Source organism: Carlito syrichta, unplaced genomic scaffold (assembly GCF_000164805.1).
Source record: "Carlito syrichta isolate Samal-C Ts95f unplaced genomic scaffold, Tarsius_syrichta-2.0.1 Scaffold301745, whole genome shotgun sequence".
NCBI lineage: Eukaryota > Metazoa > Chordata > Mammalia > Primates > Tarsiidae > Carlito > Carlito syrichta.
The window spans coordinates 276,943-295,581 of NW_007245841.1; the positions used below are offsets into that span (position 1 = coordinate 276,943).

The following is an 18,639-nucleotide window of genomic DNA, read 5'->3' on the forward strand; positions in this document are numbered from 1 at the left end:
TAGAGAGAGTCCACATGAGAGAAAATTAGAGTGTGAATACAGAGGGAAATGGAAGACTAAGACAGACTAGACAAGTTTAGGAAAGATAATGAACTGGACTTGTAATTGCATCCAAGGAGTAACAGGGACTAATTATATGAGACTAAAGATAAGACAAAGACTATAGCTCTCAAAAACAGACATAGTCCACTTAGTTATAATCATAAAGCAATTTATTAGAACAAAAGCATCCAATAGTACTCACAGACAAAAATTTAGCAGGGTTTTTTAGAAGACAGAAAAAAAACCAAGAGAACACTTCTCATAAGAATATGTAAGTAAGAATTGCATAATTACCATTTCCTGGAGTCAGATTCAAATAAGTAGTAGTGTAACATAGCTGTATAGCTTGGCGTGCTTTCAGAAAGAATGGCTCAAAAAGAATTTGTCTTTTTAATGAGTTCCTTCTATGTAACTGTAACAGCTGGGGAGTGACCAAATTGGGAAGAAATCTTCAACTTAAAAGAAGAGCCTTAAGTCAGAAAATGTCTCAATTTTTCAATTGAGTTTAGCTATGTGTTTAAAGGTTGAAATATATTTTTTACTAAGAAGACAGTTCAACCCCAGCCCCATTCTTAAATTCACCCTTTTCTGGAAATGGGGGGAAAACTCAGCATATGGACATTAGAAAATAGTACTTCTTACATACAAAGTGGTTTTTCTTCGGTAAACACTTTAAAAAGCACCTTGACAGAGTCCAAGGTGACAAATTTGACTGGTAACAACACAGGGAAAAATAAAAAGCAACACGTGACAAATTATTTTTACCCATCCATGAACCTATACCGAAGAAATATTTAAGCCAGTCAATTGTCAACAATGGAACACTTTTAAAGATACACAAAGATGCAGATATTTAATCTGGGATGCACTTATACTTATGTCATCTATCAATGAATCTTTTAGAAACCTGTAATGTAATCCATCAAAATAACTACATTTGGTGATCATGGATACTGATGTACCACTTCAAGAAAGCTGCTTCAAGCAGGGTGCTTTGTTGCTATCATGCTAACAATCAGCTTCCAAGTCTTAGAGTCTGAAGAGATTGAGAATTTATACCTGTGGATGAGAAAATTACATTTCTACCTACAATTCCAAACTGCCAAATTACTAAGAAATATGGAAAGTGACCTTTTTGAGCAAGAGTGAATCAACAAAATCTTAGAAAAGCATATATCTAAAACAAGCCTAAAAGATGACCTTTAAGGGAAGCCCCAAGACTTTCCATTTGGGTTCTTCATACCATTCATTAATTTTACTAAATTCTATGGTGTCACATGACAAAGACCAAAAAATTGCAGGAATGTGATCATGGCAGCACAACTAACCAAAGGTCTTCGTTTTCAGAGACATTCCCAATTCCAGGTGTTTTGGTCATGCCACTGTCCCACAAACCATCAAAACACCCTAAGTATGCATTACCGTTACAGTCTACAAGACAGTAAGTTCCTTCAGGGGGAGAGATGAAATCTACTTCTCTCCTTCTCATTACCTGGTACAATGTCTGGCTTAAAGTCTGCAGATAGCACACTTATCAATCTCTCAATTAATGCACACAGTCAAACCTAGTCTCTCAGACTGTTTCTGCTAACGAAAACAAACGAGGAAAAAAATCATAAAATATAATTACTTAATTATAAGTTGGTCTTCTTAGGGTCAGGTTGTGGAACCATTTTAAAATATGATCCATTTGGACCTACACAAATCCCTTGGATGAGATGAGATTCAAATCAATTCACAAATTCTGTTCCACTTTATACAGTATCATAAAAAGTCTCCAAAATCAAAAGTGACCTCATCATTTAAAGTGTATCTAACTTGAAGAGACTGCTATGAGTAGATTAGATGTCTGTCAGTAGCCACTTTGGAGAAGAATAGAAAAAACAAGAAAGCTCAAAAGTTTCCAAGAGAAATGGGATAGACCCAAGTCCAATTCCATTCTTTGTCAGAGGACCACAAACCCCAAATCTTAATTCCAATTTGAAGACTATGGTTTAAATAAATCACCATAGAAACACTGGCAGAACCGGGTGTGGTGACTCAGCCTTTAATCCCAGCACTTTAGGAGGCTGAGGCGAGAGGATTGCCTGAACCCGGAGGTTTGAGATCAGCCTAGGCAACATGGTGAGACCTCTTCTCTACAATAAATCACAAAAAAAAACTAGCCAGATGTGCTGGCGTGCATCTGTAGTTCCAGCTACTTGGAAGTCTGAGGCAGAAGGATCGCCTGAGCCCAGTAGGTAGAGGTTGCGGTGGCTATGAGTGTGCCCCTGCACTTCAGACAAGAGTGAGACTCCAACCTTTATGGGATCAATGTCGTATTTTATGCAGACCAGGCTTTATGTTTCTCTAATAATGATGGAAAAAATATCAAATTTTATCATTTGTTTTACACTTTGTGTAAATATTATACATGTGTAACATATGCAATGTTGGCTCAATGAGGCTTACTTTCATAATAACAATAAAATTAGAAACTGCGGATTATATCTGTAATTTTCTTACTAAATAGCATACTTTCAATGAATCGTGGTATGCATAAGTTTTACGATAGAAACATTTTGTCTCTGGCTTATCAAAAATTGGAAGAAAATAACATGAAAGTTTTCATATACAGGAGCTCAACAAAAGAATGAAGCAATCTTCTACATGCAAGTTGCACGTCTTGTTGAAATATTATCTCTATTGTCTTTCTAATAAGAATCTTCCAACTGATATACATAGGTTATGTTGTGAATAACTGTGAGCTTAAGAAATGCTTTCTTCAGAGCATATCTCAAGCATGAACAGATGAAAACTCCATATTTAAGCAATTACATGCAACTCAGAAATGCCAATTTCCATCACAATTAGCCTGAGTTATGCAATATATTTTTGTTCCTTTTTAGTATATAGTTGATATATGTTTTTATAATTTGTTTAACTGCCTATAGTGAAACTCTGAATTCACATAGGCAATATAAAACCATAAGAGAAAGGGCACCTTTTTATTTTTCCCAATGTACCATGTTTCAACATTGCTTATAGAGCTTGTACAAGAAACACTGTTAGTTTCTATATAAAGATTTCCATAAAATTTTTATAGTTTCTATAAATGCATAAAGATTGTTGGTTTTATTATAACCTCTGTTTCAGTGCCAGTGGAAAGAAAAATTACCTGCAACTCTAAACAGCAATCTACATATAAACAGGGGTGGGTGAGTATGCTTACTTAGGATACTCTTTAAAGAGCTCCAAGATGCTCACTGTATTTCAAAATATAGATGAACACACTGGAGAAGCAACTTCTAGCATGCTCAACTCTAATTGTCTCTCTTAGAATAAACAGGCTATAAAAAGTGCAACTGTGGGGACAAATTATTAATTCTACATGTTTTAGTATAAGAAGTAATCATAACTTAAATGTTTTTAAATGTTACACGTAATACCTATTATACTTGACATATTACAAGACAATTTATGAAAATCTGATAGGCAACTATATCTTTATTCCAAACTATCCCATATTACACATCATAATTACTAAAGGCTCATGTTTTTTAATCTGAAAAAAATTATATAATGTTTTGAAGTCAAAGACGGGATTCTGATGAGAGTAATACCATAATTTGTTGACATATTAGTGTAACTATTATTTTCTCCCTTAATTCAATTAGTACTCATTAAAACTGCACTAATCTATTACAATAAAAAAAGTTTTACCGATTATTTCCATAATCATGAATGAACACAGTAAATATAAGAGTAATTATAAATCCACTTAATTAACAATAAGACTATTTTCAGCAGAGAAAGATAGTCATTTTTTATTTTTAATATCTGACTGACATATTGATATCTTTGAGAAATTTTTTCTAAAAATAAAAAATACATTATTATTGTACTTCTGTCCATCTTCAACAAAATTTTTCTATTGGACAGGCTTTTACTAAGAACTACATTATCTAAAGTCATAGCAAGAGATCAAAAAGAATCTAGTCTAAGCTACTCAAACCCAAAGTAACTCAAAAATTATATCTATAGTTTAGTAACTCCCCAAATTTTAGACTATTACATATCCTACTTATGAGAGACACAATTTTTTAAAATTTCATATGTAAACTGCTATAACAGTTTTCAAAAATACAAATTCTTTTCAAGTCAAGATCCTGCAAATGTTGATGTTTTAGTATTTAAACTAGCTAAGCATTAAACAAAAACAGATAAATAATATAAACTCTGAAAAAAAAACCTTGCTTTTGCCTTTTTTGTTGTTTGTTTTGTGTTTTTCTTTAAAAAAAAAAAAAAAAAGCATTGCATGTCTTTCAAGAATTAACAAAGCCTGTATTTTCAGGTTTAAAGATAGCAGGCTTACCAGATTTTAAATGAAATATTGAGTGCTACAGTGATTTAATGGTTTTAAACCATAGATGTCATTGTGGTCTGAGGGTGTCACAGACAACTTGAGGGAAAAAAATGGGGCACAGAGAAATCACTTTGTCAGTAATTATAATCAAGAGTCCTAAAATGTGGCTCAGGCTGCTCATTACTTCTTCCTTCTGTATCAAGACCCTTATTTACATTTCAGATTACATTTTTTATGAAACAGTAAGATCTATCAGAGCTGAGAGGACTGAAATAATGAGGGGAAAACATTTTAATAAAACGTGTTGGGTCTGCACTACTTCCGTGACAGAAAGAAAGGTTTCTTCTGTAGTGATGGATCATTTATTCTGCTTCTAAATGAGAAGCAAAAAGATGAAACTGATGAACTTTTACTGCCCATTTGTCTTTAGCAGACAATTAAGACAGAGAAGATCAAAATGGATTATCATACCACGCAGACAACTGGCCCAACAGTAATACATCTCCGGGACCACAGATTTGTAACTCTCTTTTATCCCTCCCCTTTCTTCTTACTTCTTTTTCCACTCTAAAGGCAGTGCTAGCTTTGTGGCTCAAGGAGAGCCAAAAGGCTGGTCATCATTATTCAGTCACAGATGTCAATCTAACCTCCCTTTTTTCTCAGTTTCTAAAGCAGTGAGCCACAATAATTTGTGACAGATTCTTTTACTGTAAGGTACAAAGAACACACAGAATAAAACATCTAGCAGCAGCAAGCGTCTCTGATCAAGTGTGCTGGTACATGGGAAATACACTATATGTAAAAACAAGCACTAGTAGTTTAGGTGAACAAGGAGAAAAACTGGGGAAGGGGGACTGTGTGTGTGCGCACGCGTGCATGCTGTGTGTGTAATAATAAGTGTTGCACTTTGTGGTGAATTATCTCAAAAATCCTTACAGATTACATAATAAATGTTTAATACTAGAAATGTTGTCTAGATTAAATGCCTATTCAACATTTAAGCTTTGTATGTAATAGAAATATTTCTTAGAATTCCTTTATAAGAGATACACCGAGGAGAAAGGTTTAATCTAACAAATATGAAGAAGAAAAAACATAAGATTAGAAACTAAATGGTAACAAGCTAAATAAGAAACATATAGTATGCAGTCTCTTTACCAATAGATACAACTCACAAATAAATTTCTGGGAATTTGGAGGTAATATTTCCAAAATCAAAGTGAATCCTTGATTAATCATTTTTTTAATTATATGAAGTAAAAAAGGGAAATCATGTTTGTCAAGCTGGAGGAGACGCTAAATAAGGCAGAAATGTGCTTTCTCTCTTAAATCTACATCCAATTCATGAGTGTCGTTCTCCAAATTTCAAAACTGTGACACTAGATCTAAACAAAGAAAATAAATATCGCTATCCTAATATGCACTTTAAAAATAACTAAAGCTATTGTTATTTTTTAGGTTTCTACTAGTTTTAATTATTCCAAATTCAATATATGAAATACTTATAAGACCATTTTCATTAAACAAAGCAAAGAGAACTAAGTTCAAAACATAATATCCAATCTGTAAATTGGGCTTCATATGCAATAACAGAGTTGATAATAGTCCATAATTCTCTCTGTACGCACATGTATGTATGGTACACTTAAGAATACGCACAAACACAGAGTCTCCTCAAACACACAAACGTATATGTGTACTCAGAGGAATAAACATGGAAAAATAAACACAAAATGTTTTTTATTTTTAATTTTATTGTAAAGATGTGGGATACAATTCAGGATTAGGTATATAAGTGGAAATAGTACAGGTAAAGTTTGGGCCTCCCTTTGGTTCCCACTTTTCCTGGTTTGAGATCAGGTACCCTTATAACAGATAATTGTTAAAGTGGTTTTCTCTGAGTAGCAAATTAATGACTGTGTTTTCTTTCTTTTTTTTTAATTTAATTGTGCTTTATCTATATTTTCCATATTTTGTCATTAGTATATTACCCATACAATTGTTAAAAGTTACACTAAAAAAAGAAATCATGTTGTTCAAAAACTTTCAGATACAGTAAGAAACTATGTTTAAAAGAATAGATCCAGATAGCAGCTATGCTATTTTAACCTTTCTCCTTTAAAATGATATCCCATTCACTTTTCAGATCAAGGGACCACAAAGGTTATTTACCTAGACACAAGATTTTAGAACAATAATTCTGTTAGAAGCTATAGCCTTAAGTGTATTCTAAACAATACTTTAAGATTTTCTATCCTTTAAACATTGTTTAAAGAAAAAAATCAATAATTAAAAGGTTCTATCATCTTTGGATTGTGTAGTTTAAATCCAAAAGGTTCAGTCCCATAGCAATTCAAGGCAAAATAAAAATTGAACTCTCATAGTGAAAGATAAAGCAAGGAGTGAAAAGATTTTAATATATTTAATAACTGTATTTAAAAGTCTTGATATCAGACACAGAACAAAACGTACCAGTTCTTTTGGGTTCTTGTACTATAAAATCTCATTACAAAGCATCTTTTTATACTGATTACCAGTTACATTCCTGGTCACAATATATCCCCCTTTTTTGTAAAGATGTATCAGATACCTTGCTCTCTATACAACAGGTCATATCTGCAAAGGTTTTACTCCTACTGTACTGGGTATTTTTATTCCATTGTACTTATCTTCATACAAAGACTTGATTAGAAAAAATACTGCATAGATGTACTTCAGACACATGCTTTGATTGTGTACCATATCCCACATGTGAAAGGTTTAACAAAATTGTCTTATTCAGCGTAATCAAGAATGTTTTTATTTTAAAACTGCTTTTTAAAAGTATACCAAATTATATAATTGAACTAAAAATATAAGGTACCCCAAAAAAGCTACAAAACATCTCCAATATTTCTCAAGATAGAAATTGGATATCCAGAATGTATACCCTAGAACTAATTATAAAGAGCAGAGCAGGGTCGGTCACGATGGCTCAGCCTATAATCCCAGCACTTTGCGAGGCCGAGGCGAGTGGATTGCCTGAGCCCATGGGTTCGAGACCAGCCCAGGCAATTTGGCGAGACCTCATCTCTGCAATAAATAAAAAATTAGCCAGGCGTGGTAGCACACGTCTGAAGTTCTGGCTACTTGAAGGGTGAAGTGGAAGGATTGCCTGCAACCAGCAGGTCAATGCTGGGGTGGCCGTGAGTGCGCATGCCTCTGCACTCCAGCCTGAGTGATGGAGTGAGACTCCAACTCAAAGAAAAAAAGAATAGAGCAACATCAGAACTTCAGCACTATTTTGTGAGTAAAATAGTTCATTCCACTCTATTCTATGCTTTCAGAATGCCGAAAATTCAAGGTGGCAGAACCAACTGGCCAATCTTAACTTTCACTACCATCATCAAAACCACCCTTACTCTAAAGAATATTTCTGCATATGTATCTTCTCCCTCCAGTACTACCATACACACAGTTTCATCATCTATTTCAAATTTCAAGAAATGTTATCAACTCTCCTCTTCCCTCCCCACCTTTTTTTTTTGTTATACAGCTTCTTGACTGCTTAAATAGCATTAAAAAAAAAGTTCACAGGCAATCCAAAAGGATTTCCTAATGAACTGTAGACTGCAGCATACCTCAAAGAGGGAAGTAAAATTTGTGATAGGTTTTCTTCCTTACTTTCTGTGCATTTTCCCCCTGAAGGTAAAAACTCCAAATCTAGTACCAATGTTTTCAATCTTCCTTCAGTATGTTTTACTTTTGTCTTTGGTTCCTAATTACTGCTTTTCTTTCCTTCTAAAAATTCATTTATTTCTTTCAGTAAAAAGAACAGTAATAATATGTTGAACAACTCTGAAATAAATTTTGTCATGTAAAAAATTAATTACGCATTCCGAACCTGGTCACTGTAGTCCTCCGGGAATTGCCTCTGCACCTCAGGATCTGTAAATAATTGACAGATAATATTAATTGGCTTTGGATTAGTGAGCAAGCAGAGGATCACACATTAATATTTGATCAGAAGATGATAGCAGCCCTGGCAGGGGATCCAAGGGGGGCAGCTGAGGCTGCTATGTTGATGAGCACAAGGAAGGACTCTGCAAGGCACTCCCATTACCCTCCTCCAGAAATATAAAAAAGAAAAATTTTAAAGACCTGATGCTACCGTTAACTTTAGACTATTACCTAATGCAAAATTTTGCCAGCTGCAAATTGCCTTCAATATATTTTTCCAAAGAAAATGAGTCTTAAACCTGCCTGACTTTTCTTCTCTAATCAGAAGCCTCCTTTTCTTAGTTATAGATGTGGGTTTGGAAAACCACCTTAAGCACCAGTTTCAGATAAGGGAGAAAGGGGGAGTAAGAGAAGATTTCTTTCAATGAATAAATGCAAAACTCACTGCTTTTAAAAATAAAATATATCCTTCCCAACATGCTTATAAACTCTTATGAAAATGCAGGTAAAAACAAGATGAAGTTTCCTTCAAAACAGGACCAATGCTTTTGGATTGTCAGTGTAAACAAAATATCATATGAGAAATTATATTCCATCTGACATAATTAAATTTGCTCAGAAACTATAAAAATACATTGGTAAAAATATATTTTATGACCATGTATTTAAAATGGAGTTATTAAAGGGATCGCTTTATTCTTAAATCATAATTGCAAGATAATCCAACATCATCTTCTATAAGTCAATATAGACATAAACAAATTAAAAGCTATTAGCACTCCATTTACTATTGATTAGGAAAACATTCAATCTTTTCTAATAAGAACAAGATTTGATTCCTCAGGGACATATTAAGGGAGTGATCAGAATGCTATCTATTTGAGAAATCATATAGCAATTCAAAACACTTACAGAAAAAGCACAGTATTTGGGGAACTTCACTCTAAAATGATCACAATATATACTACTTACTTTTTATATCTATCTTTAAAAACAATGCTAAAACACTAATTTACTTCTCTATGAAAGTGAATCTATGTAAAAGCTAAAACTCTCCAAATCCCAATAAGGAAATGAAGTTCATTGTTCTTCAGTAAAGAATCTAAAATAAAAATAAAGGGCCTATTAACTACTACATTTAAATCCTGAAGACACCAGTTTACAAGTCATTAAAGTCAATGGATTTTTTTTTTTTTAAATCTAAGACTGAGAACAAAAGCAGCAATATTCAAAAGGTCACACCAAAAGTAGAGCTTCCCAAATGGGTGGTTCAAAAAAGTTTCAACTATCTGCAAATCATTTCCACTCTTGCGCTGTCTTCCAATTGGTTTAAAAACTGGGGATCAGTTTCTTTGTATACCCTCATCTCCATCTACTAAGAAGAGACTGATGACATGTCTAGACTGTGACCAGCAGTGTTCTGGAATAATGCTCCCTGTCGTACCATTTCAGGGCTTCCTTCCTAGGCCACATAAAGAAGTTGTTGCCTGCCTTTGGCCCTGAGGGCTGAAACCACAGGAGGACTCATCCCTCCAGAGAGAAGACACAAGCTAAATGGCGCTAAGGGTGTGGCAGGAAAAGTACTAGGCCTACAGAGAAGAATTAGCCAGCAGGATGCCAAGGGGAAGCCTGTTGCCCAACAAATCTCTACAAGTGTTAGAAAAGGGAGCAAGAGGGCCTAAAAAAAAAGATGGCAGTGACTATAATTCCTAAAACAGACATTAAAAAAAGATGGCAGTGACTATAATTCCTAAAACATACTTAAAATGTGGTCCAGAGACCAAAAAAATGCAGCTCTAAGCCACTGAGGGACATAATAAAACAGAAGTTGGGAAAGCCGCAAAAATCATTGAAGACTTATTCTTTTTATTCCTATTGACATGTGGTTAATACTTCCTCTTCAACTAGAAAACTTCATAAAGAAACTACTCACATACAAATCTTTAATACCGTGGTCTCCTTCTTGTAGTAGTTTGTGCTTTTTGGGAACCACAAATTACTGATGAAAATAAAACCAAAGAATATTTTTTTATCACTATCCTGCAAAAAAATAAATGTCAGAAACCAAAATTTGTAGTATATTCTTCAGTTTAAAAAAAAATATGATTCCTATTTATAGGTGGGATATGGTTCTTAAATATCTTTAGTCAACTATATGAACAATAAGTCATAAATAATATAAAACTCATCATTTTAAAAATATATTTTATTCATGTATACAACATAGTAGAATTGAACAAAGAGAAAGAAAATAAATGAAAAGAAAAATCAATCTATTGTAACACACTGAAGGTAAAGACCATGGAATGCCAAAATAGAGGCCAAACTGATTTATCCCTAACACTGCCTCAATGATAGGCAACATTAACACCATCAAATTCCTTCAATTGTCCTAAGACTATTCCTAAAATGAGATTCTCAGATTTTTTAACAGAATAATGTTCCAAGATAATACATGCATTATTATTTACTACGACTCAAACATAAAACTTTTGATTCCTTTTCATGAAGGCCCCTGAGGTTTACCAAAAAAAAACCTTCATGGGTCCTTAACATTCTCTAAAGAAATAAAGTACTTAAAAAAATACTTTTAAAAACCAAAGTCTAACCTATAAAGTTCCATTCAATTAGCTCAAAGATTCAGTCTGATAGTTAATAAAACTATGAGAGCCATTTTGTAAAAACACAAAAACTGCAAATGATTTGTTTGAATTTTCTTCAAATGTCTATTTTATACAAGAGGTTAAAATCGTTTTTCACATTGAGTCAATCACAATGCCATAATGTCACCAAAATATCGACATTGGAAACATCTGAGTTGAAAAGGTCCAAATACAATCTGCTTTTCTCAAGCAACACAACACCCGCCTTACTAACAGTTTCAGCATGGCACATGTACAAAACCTAGCACCCTGCAGTTAAGCAAACCGCCTTTAAATTTTCTGTCTGGCAGCAATCCACTTGCGTGTCTGTATGTTTTTACAAGTACTCTATGTATTTCATTGCGTCAGCTGCATTTCTTTGAGTTTTAAATGGTCTGGGAACATTTTATGAAATGTTCTATACCTTTATATGGAAAATAACATACACTGGAAAACTGCATTGGTCTAATATTTATATATCTATTTCTTTATCCACCATCCAATGCTATAATTGCTAATATTCCAAAACACCTTCTCACATTAGTAAGCTCACCGCCAAATGCAGTGTCACTAAACAGCTAACTTCAACACAAAAATCTGTAGATGAGAGTACTACCATGGAAGAAAGTAACATAATTTGCTTAGGCAATTGGCAGTAAGAATAGAGTTATCAGCATATGTCAACTTTTTTCCTTATGAATTGTCCCTCTGACAAAAAATTAAGAACATAATATAGTGGTACACAAGTACACTCTTCTTTCCTTAGCCTCCTTTCTCAGTAACTTTCTCCTGATTTAAGTAGCAGATTCTTACAAACTTAAAAATCAATGTCATCAACTCCCAAGAAAATATTTTCAACAAAAAAAATTGTATGTGAAATATCTTGCCAACAATATGTATAGAGTCCACACATCTTTTAACCAAACAGGTCTAAAAGAGGCAGTCGGCTCTTTCAGATCATGTCAAAGTGATATTCCAGCACCATGGCTATCTAAGAAGCTGTCCTCACAGAAACATGCATCACTTTCAATGAAGGCCACAAGGAAGCATTTTCATATTTTAAAAGAGACATTTCACAGTATAGGATTCCCAATAGCACAATCTCACTGAAACACAAAACATGACCATGTTTAAAAAGCTATGTCCTCACAGCAGAAAAACACTGAACTCCAGAACAAATATGTCTTACTTTTTTTTTTTAACAGAAAGGCTAATTTTCTTCAACCTCAATAGTCTATGTTTTCTAATCTTCTACTATACATACTTTAAAATCTTTAAGATATACCAGATTGCCACAAGACGTTTAATTAATAGAATAAGAGTAAGGGCAAGACTTACTGGAAAGATGCTATAAATTATTTTACACAGGCTCCAAAAACCTTGAGTTCTGCCTTAGGCTTAAAGTTCCTAGAAAACGTGGTATTCAGATCTTTTACAACAGAAATGCAAAATAATTCATAAAAGTATTGTGGTTACATATGAAGGCTCATTTGTACATTGGTAACTAATCTGTGTACACACACATACACAGATCTTACCAAATTATTTTCCTGTTTCCCTCTGTCACACCAATGACTCTATTTAAAAAGTCAAGGCATGACATATTTTTAACTGATTATTAAAAAATACACTAACTTCATTTTGTATGAAACATACAACAACTGCATAAAACCCAAGTGTCATCTTCTATAATGGGAGCTCTTTTAGGAAACTGAAGGGAAACTACAAACGTAGCAGTTAACACGGGAACTGACACTGCTTTCACTTTTAACATGCTAGGTATTCAAAGCAGAAAACATTACTACTACTGAATTTATCCAATTATTACCTCTAGGATATTTCAGTCATTAATAGACAAAATATTGAACCCACTGAAAATTTACAGTTATAAAATCTGACCTTTAAAAAGTGGGACTTGGACATTAGCTGTAAACGATATAATCTCATTGTTCAATTTCATGTAGTTTAAGATACTATTTTCCTCTCCCTACAACCATAAATGTTAATCCAAGCTGTAATCAGATTTAATTTTCCAGATGAGAAGATGGGAATATGCTGCAAACGGGATAACAGTCTACTACTCTGCTATTTCACTAATGACATTCTTAAACTTTATACACTAAAAATGTAGACTCTCAGAAATTAGTCTAACACGTTGTACATTTGAGAACAAGCTCAATCTTTCTCAAAACACACCCAGAAATAAACCTTCTGTTGATTTTCAAGAAGAAAAGTTAATTTTTTGTACAACGCAGAATTAAAGTTTCTTGATAGTATAATTGCAAACTGAACTATACTAAAGAGCTTCAATGATACTATCTATTAAGCCTATTAAAGCTACAGAATTTCAGCTTTATTTACTTTATATTGTAAAATACAAAATTGTTACTTTAGGATTCAAAATCAATTATTCTAGTAAATTATTACATTTTTAATAGTTAAAATTTACTTATTAAAAATAACATATTTTTCAAAGGAAATGTTTCCAGTGTTTTATATCATTTTTTAAAAACCACCAACTTGTTTTCCTTTTCCTTGAAAATGAAACAAAAAGATTTATGTTGTCTTTCCTTTTAAAATATTCTAAATCAAAAACTACTTCTTTCAAAAAAAATTTACTAATTTTAAACTTCAGATTTGACCCTAAAATTTCAAAGAAGTTTAATTTACATATTAGGTGGAAAATCATTTCAAAGTACTTTAACTGAACATTTATTTGGTTTCTGAATACAAATGAAATTTTGCTACTTTATTAAAAAAATCTGCTCTAGGTATTAACTTTTTGCTCTAAAACATGAAGCCTATAAGACAAAAACTTTCAATCATCCCCATTTGTAACCATGATTTTTTTCAAGTGTTTTCCCCTAAAACTGGCATTTAAAATATAATCAAATACAATTTCTCAGCAACTAGCCTGATAACATAAGAAGAGCTAACCATCAACATCTATAACGAAAACACAAATAGCATTATTCAAGGAAGGAAAGCAAAACCCACCTTGGTATGGCGAGCAATGGAGTCATTCACATGCCAGATTCCTCCTCAGACTAACATATTCTGCCTTTCAGGCATATCCTGCTCCGATGTGACTATTTATGCATAAACAGCAGACACTGACCTATTGTTTTCAGTTGTTGAAGTTATGAATGTAGTACAGTTACCAATTAAGTGAATCAACAAGTCCTAAATGCATCAGCTGTTCTACAAATAATGAGTCCATTGACATTATACAACTAAATCTAGGGAGTTTCATCTTTCTTCAAGAAAATGCCAATGGATTTTAAGCAGCAAATGCCACTACTTAGTGATGATTTGAAACATTTTCCATAACTAACTTTGTCTGTGAAAGGATTATAAGTTTGATTCTTAACCAAACTTATGCCACGTAACTCCAAAAATCAAACATAAATGAAATTCCAAAGGGAGCTTTAAAATTCAAAAGCAAAGGTAAGGTGGGCTGGAGGAAAAAAAGTCAAAAGGATATGTTCACCTACACTTACCTTTTTCCCTACTGAATCTCTTAGTTTTCAACTTTCATTATTATTTAAATTTAAATATTGAGGGAATTTTAAAATTAGTTCAAACTTTGGAACTAATCCCTGAAGTCTAACAAATTGATAAATAAATACAGATAAAGATATTTTTTAAATGTTATCATCTCAAGTTTCCACATAATTTTTCTATGAGTCTGAATGAGTAAACTTAAGTGCCACATTTTTATGCCAATGTGAATAATTACTTTGGACTTTGCATAAATGACAGCTGTGCCCTTTATGTATTACAAATGTGACATCACTGCATATGGTCTTCATAAATAGATATATCACATCTGTCAAATTTGGTGAAAAGAGATAACTTAATTATTTAATCAAATATAAAAGCTATTGACAGCGTTCATAATATTTGCCAGGTGCTGTGATAGACATTTTATATTTAAAAAAGAAATTTTTTTTTAGCTGGAGTCTCACTCTGTTACCCAGGCTGAAGTCCAGTGGCACGCTCATGGCCACCACAGCCTGGACCAGCTGGGCTCAGGTGATACTTCTGCCTCACCCTTCCAAGAAGCTAGAACCACAGGCACGTGTCAGCATACCTGGCTAATTTTTTTGATTTATTGTAGAGACGAGATCTCACCAATTTAACCTGGCTGATCTTGAACCCCCAAGCTCAAGCAATCCTCTCATCTCCGCCTCCCAAAGTGCTGGGATTACAGGTGAGTCATCATGCCTGGTTATATAAAATTTTTTATTTTACCTTCATGATAAAGCTATGCTATTGGGACTATCATATCAGTTTTATCATAGTTAAAGCAAGCAATAGGTTATCACTTGTCCAAAGTTAGAAAATTAGTATTCATTCATGGAATAAATACTCTGATTTGGTTGGCCCTATTGATGAATAAGCCACAGTCCCCACCCTCCAGGAGTCTGCAGTCTAACTAACTTTGATGGAAAACGCAGAGAATTAAACAGTTAACATGGGGCTTGGTAAGTGCCATGCTAGGGATTAGCATAGGGGCTTCTGGCCTTGTCCTAAGTGGGACAGAAAAGGCTTTTAGGAAGAAGTGGCAGAGCCAGAGTAGAGTCCAGTATTAGATCAAGGCTCATGTCATGATATCACACACCCCCTTCTGAACAGTGCACAGTACAATAAATAGGTATTTTGTGAGGCCGCATCCCATGTTTTACTTAGCTTTGACTCCTACAAGATGTCTTGCCTGTTATAAATAACCAACAAATATTTGGGGTGTAATAGAATAAATAGAACAAAATAAACTAATTAAACACCCCAGCTCTCCAAGTAGATAAAAGGCCAATTTCAAAATCCGGTTGAAAACATGCCTCTGAATGCTGTAGACTTCCTAAAGATCACATTGGCATGTAGTAAGCACACAATAAATATTAGCTGTTGTTATATTATTAACCCCAGTGGAGAAATAAGCAAGCTCTATAAATTAAATGGCTATAGACGTATAGGTGTGCCTCAAATTGGAAATACATGTGTTCCTGAAATAAACTTTTATAAATCCAATTAAAATTTTCCCTTGCCTTCTATTGCTTATTTAGAAATGTTGTAACTTTATCAGAAACTGATTTTCTCTACATTGTCAGTAGTTCCAAAATCCTTAAGTTACAGTTTATTTGCCTCCTGGCATCTGTTTTGCTAATGATCTGTAAACATCATATCCACCAGGGACACTCCTAGATTTACTGAAACCCTGAAGTGAATCTGTACAAATTGAAGGACATTCAATTCCTATGCTAATTTCTATGCTTTCTAAGTTTGCATACTGGGTTTCAGAAAGTCCCAGTAAACATTCTTGCAATAACAATTATATACTAACAACTGCCACTTACTGACTGCTTAGGTAAACCAATCATTGCCATACGTGATTTAATTTATTACCTTATTTAATCGTAACAATGCTGCCAGGTAAGACGATATATCCCTATTTTATAAATAAGAAAAGTGAGGCTCACTATGAACAAATTCACAGAGTTGGTAACAGAGCTGGGATTCAGCCTGGATCCATCAGGCTCCGAAGAATCCAACCCTGGTTTTCCTGTTTGGCTTTATTTATTTACATCCTGTTGATCTGTCTACTAGTCATTATTGTGACTCAACAATAAGAATGCATCTGGACAAATAACTAAAACATGTTGTCATAAAACGGGCCTTAGCAGATTATGAATGAGAACTTTCCAATTTCTTTATTTATGTTCCTGTGCCAAGTTCAGGATATAAATAAAATGACTCCAAAGTAGCTAGTATTCAATTCAAGTAGTAAATACAGTAGTTAAAAGATGAATTCATATTAAAAACAGAATAATTTTGAAAGCTAGAGGTTATCCTTGTATCTATGAAAAAAAACAGTTTGCTAAACAAGCAGAGTGAATAAGAATAATGAGAAAGTGTTTTCCTACTTAAGAAAATGTGTTTCTGGCCGGGCTCAGTGGCTCAGCCTGTAATCCCAGCACTTTGGGAGGCCAAGGCGAGTGGACTGCCTAAGCCCGTGGGTTCGAGACTCATCCAGGAAACTTGGTGAGACCTTGTCTCTACAATAAATCAAAAATTAGCCAGGTGTGGTAGCGCGTGCCTGTAGTTCTAGCTACTTGGAGGGCTGAGGCAGAAGGATTGCCTGAGTCCTGGAGGTTGAGGCTGCGGTGGCCATGAGCGTGCCACTGTACTCCAGTCTCAAAAAAAAAAGAGACTCCGACTCAAAAAAAAAAAGGAAATGTGTTTCCAAGTACCTCTAAACCACACTGAGAACCCAATGCAAAGGCCAGACTAGTGCATATAGGACAGATAAAGCTGACACTTCTACAGAGAAAACGGACAATGCCCATAAACCAGAATTCTTCCTTATACTAAAATTCTGCCTTTCTCCCCCTGGGAACAAGCCATTGCCTCTTAGCCCTTACTATTACAGAAGCAGTGACTATATCCTATGCCACTTTTTATTATTGTTGTAGTAAAATATACATAACAAAGTTTCCTATTTTGATCATCTGTGCTATGACATCAAGTACATTCACATTGTGCCACAATCACCACCATCCATCATCAGAATTTTCTCATCTTCCCCAACTGAAACTTGGAAGCCATTAAACACAAATTCTTCATTATCATCTTCTCCTAGCCCCTAGCAACCACCATTCTACTTTGTCTCTATAAATTTTGACTACTCTAGTTACCTTATGTAAGTGGAATCATGTAGTAGTCATCCTTTCATGACTTGCTTCTTCTACTCAGCATTATGTCTTCAGGATTCATTCATGATTTAGCATATATTAGAATTTCCTTCTCTTTTACAGCTGAATAATATTCCACTATATGTATGAGGGGAACCAAAAAATGAAATTTATTTATAAAAATTGTATATTTTTTCTTACAAATTTAAACTTTAGTACTCTCCATTTGATGCAATACACCTACTGAGATGCTTTTTCCACTGCTCTAAATAGTTTTTGAACTCTTCTATTTTGGCGTCTTTTAGTGCTTCTGCTGTTTTTTGTTTCACCTCTTCCACATAGACAAAATGTGTCCCTTTGAGGGCTTTTTCATTCGGGAAAACAAAAAAAGTCACTCGTGATGAAATCAGGAATCAGAGGAATAGGGAGGTGGGGAACGGGGGTCATGCCAGTTTTGGTCAAAAACTGCTGAATACTCAGTGCAATGTGAGCAGGTGCAGTTGTAAATTACCCAACATAAAATGGGCAAACGTGTTGAAAGAATCTCAAAAAAAAAAATTCCCTCAGCAGAATGCAGCCTCTTATAACACTAGCTAGTATATTGATGCTGATGGGTTCCTAGAACACTTACCTAACAGAGAAAGCCTGTACTACAAGGGGCATGCCCTCCAAAAAATAATTCCGTTGTTTTTTGGGTCCCTGTTCATATACATCACATTGCTCATCCATTATTCGGTCAGTGGACAATCTGATTATTTCCATCTTTGACTATTTTTTTTTCTATAATCAATATTTTTTATTATGATATTGTGGGGTATAGTTAAGGGTTCGGTATACAAATACGTTTCGTTCAGGCACCCTTGTTTTTTTTTTGTTTTTTTGTTGTTTTGAGATATGTTTTATTTATTCTAATTTCTTCAGGCACCCTTGTTGATAAGAGGTGTTTCCCCGTCCCCAGACAGATATTTACTACCGTTAA

At 34.0% G+C, this 18,639-nt stretch overlaps 1 protein-coding gene across 1 annotated transcript in view; it reads right to left on the reverse strand.

The window, feature by feature from the left end:
* Window positions 1–18,639, reverse strand: part of LOC103257447 (DENN domain-containing protein 1A) — a gene marked incomplete at its 3' end in the record, with an annotated part of 387,709 nt that overhangs the window by 274,391 nt on the left and 94,679 nt on the right. The window contains exon 2 of the mRNA XM_008055157.1: window positions 8,271–8,314. Within this exon, the coding sequence (XP_008053348.1) occupies window positions 8,271–8,314 (44 nt within the window). The remainder of the gene's footprint in view (window positions 1–8,270; window positions 8,315–18,639) is intronic.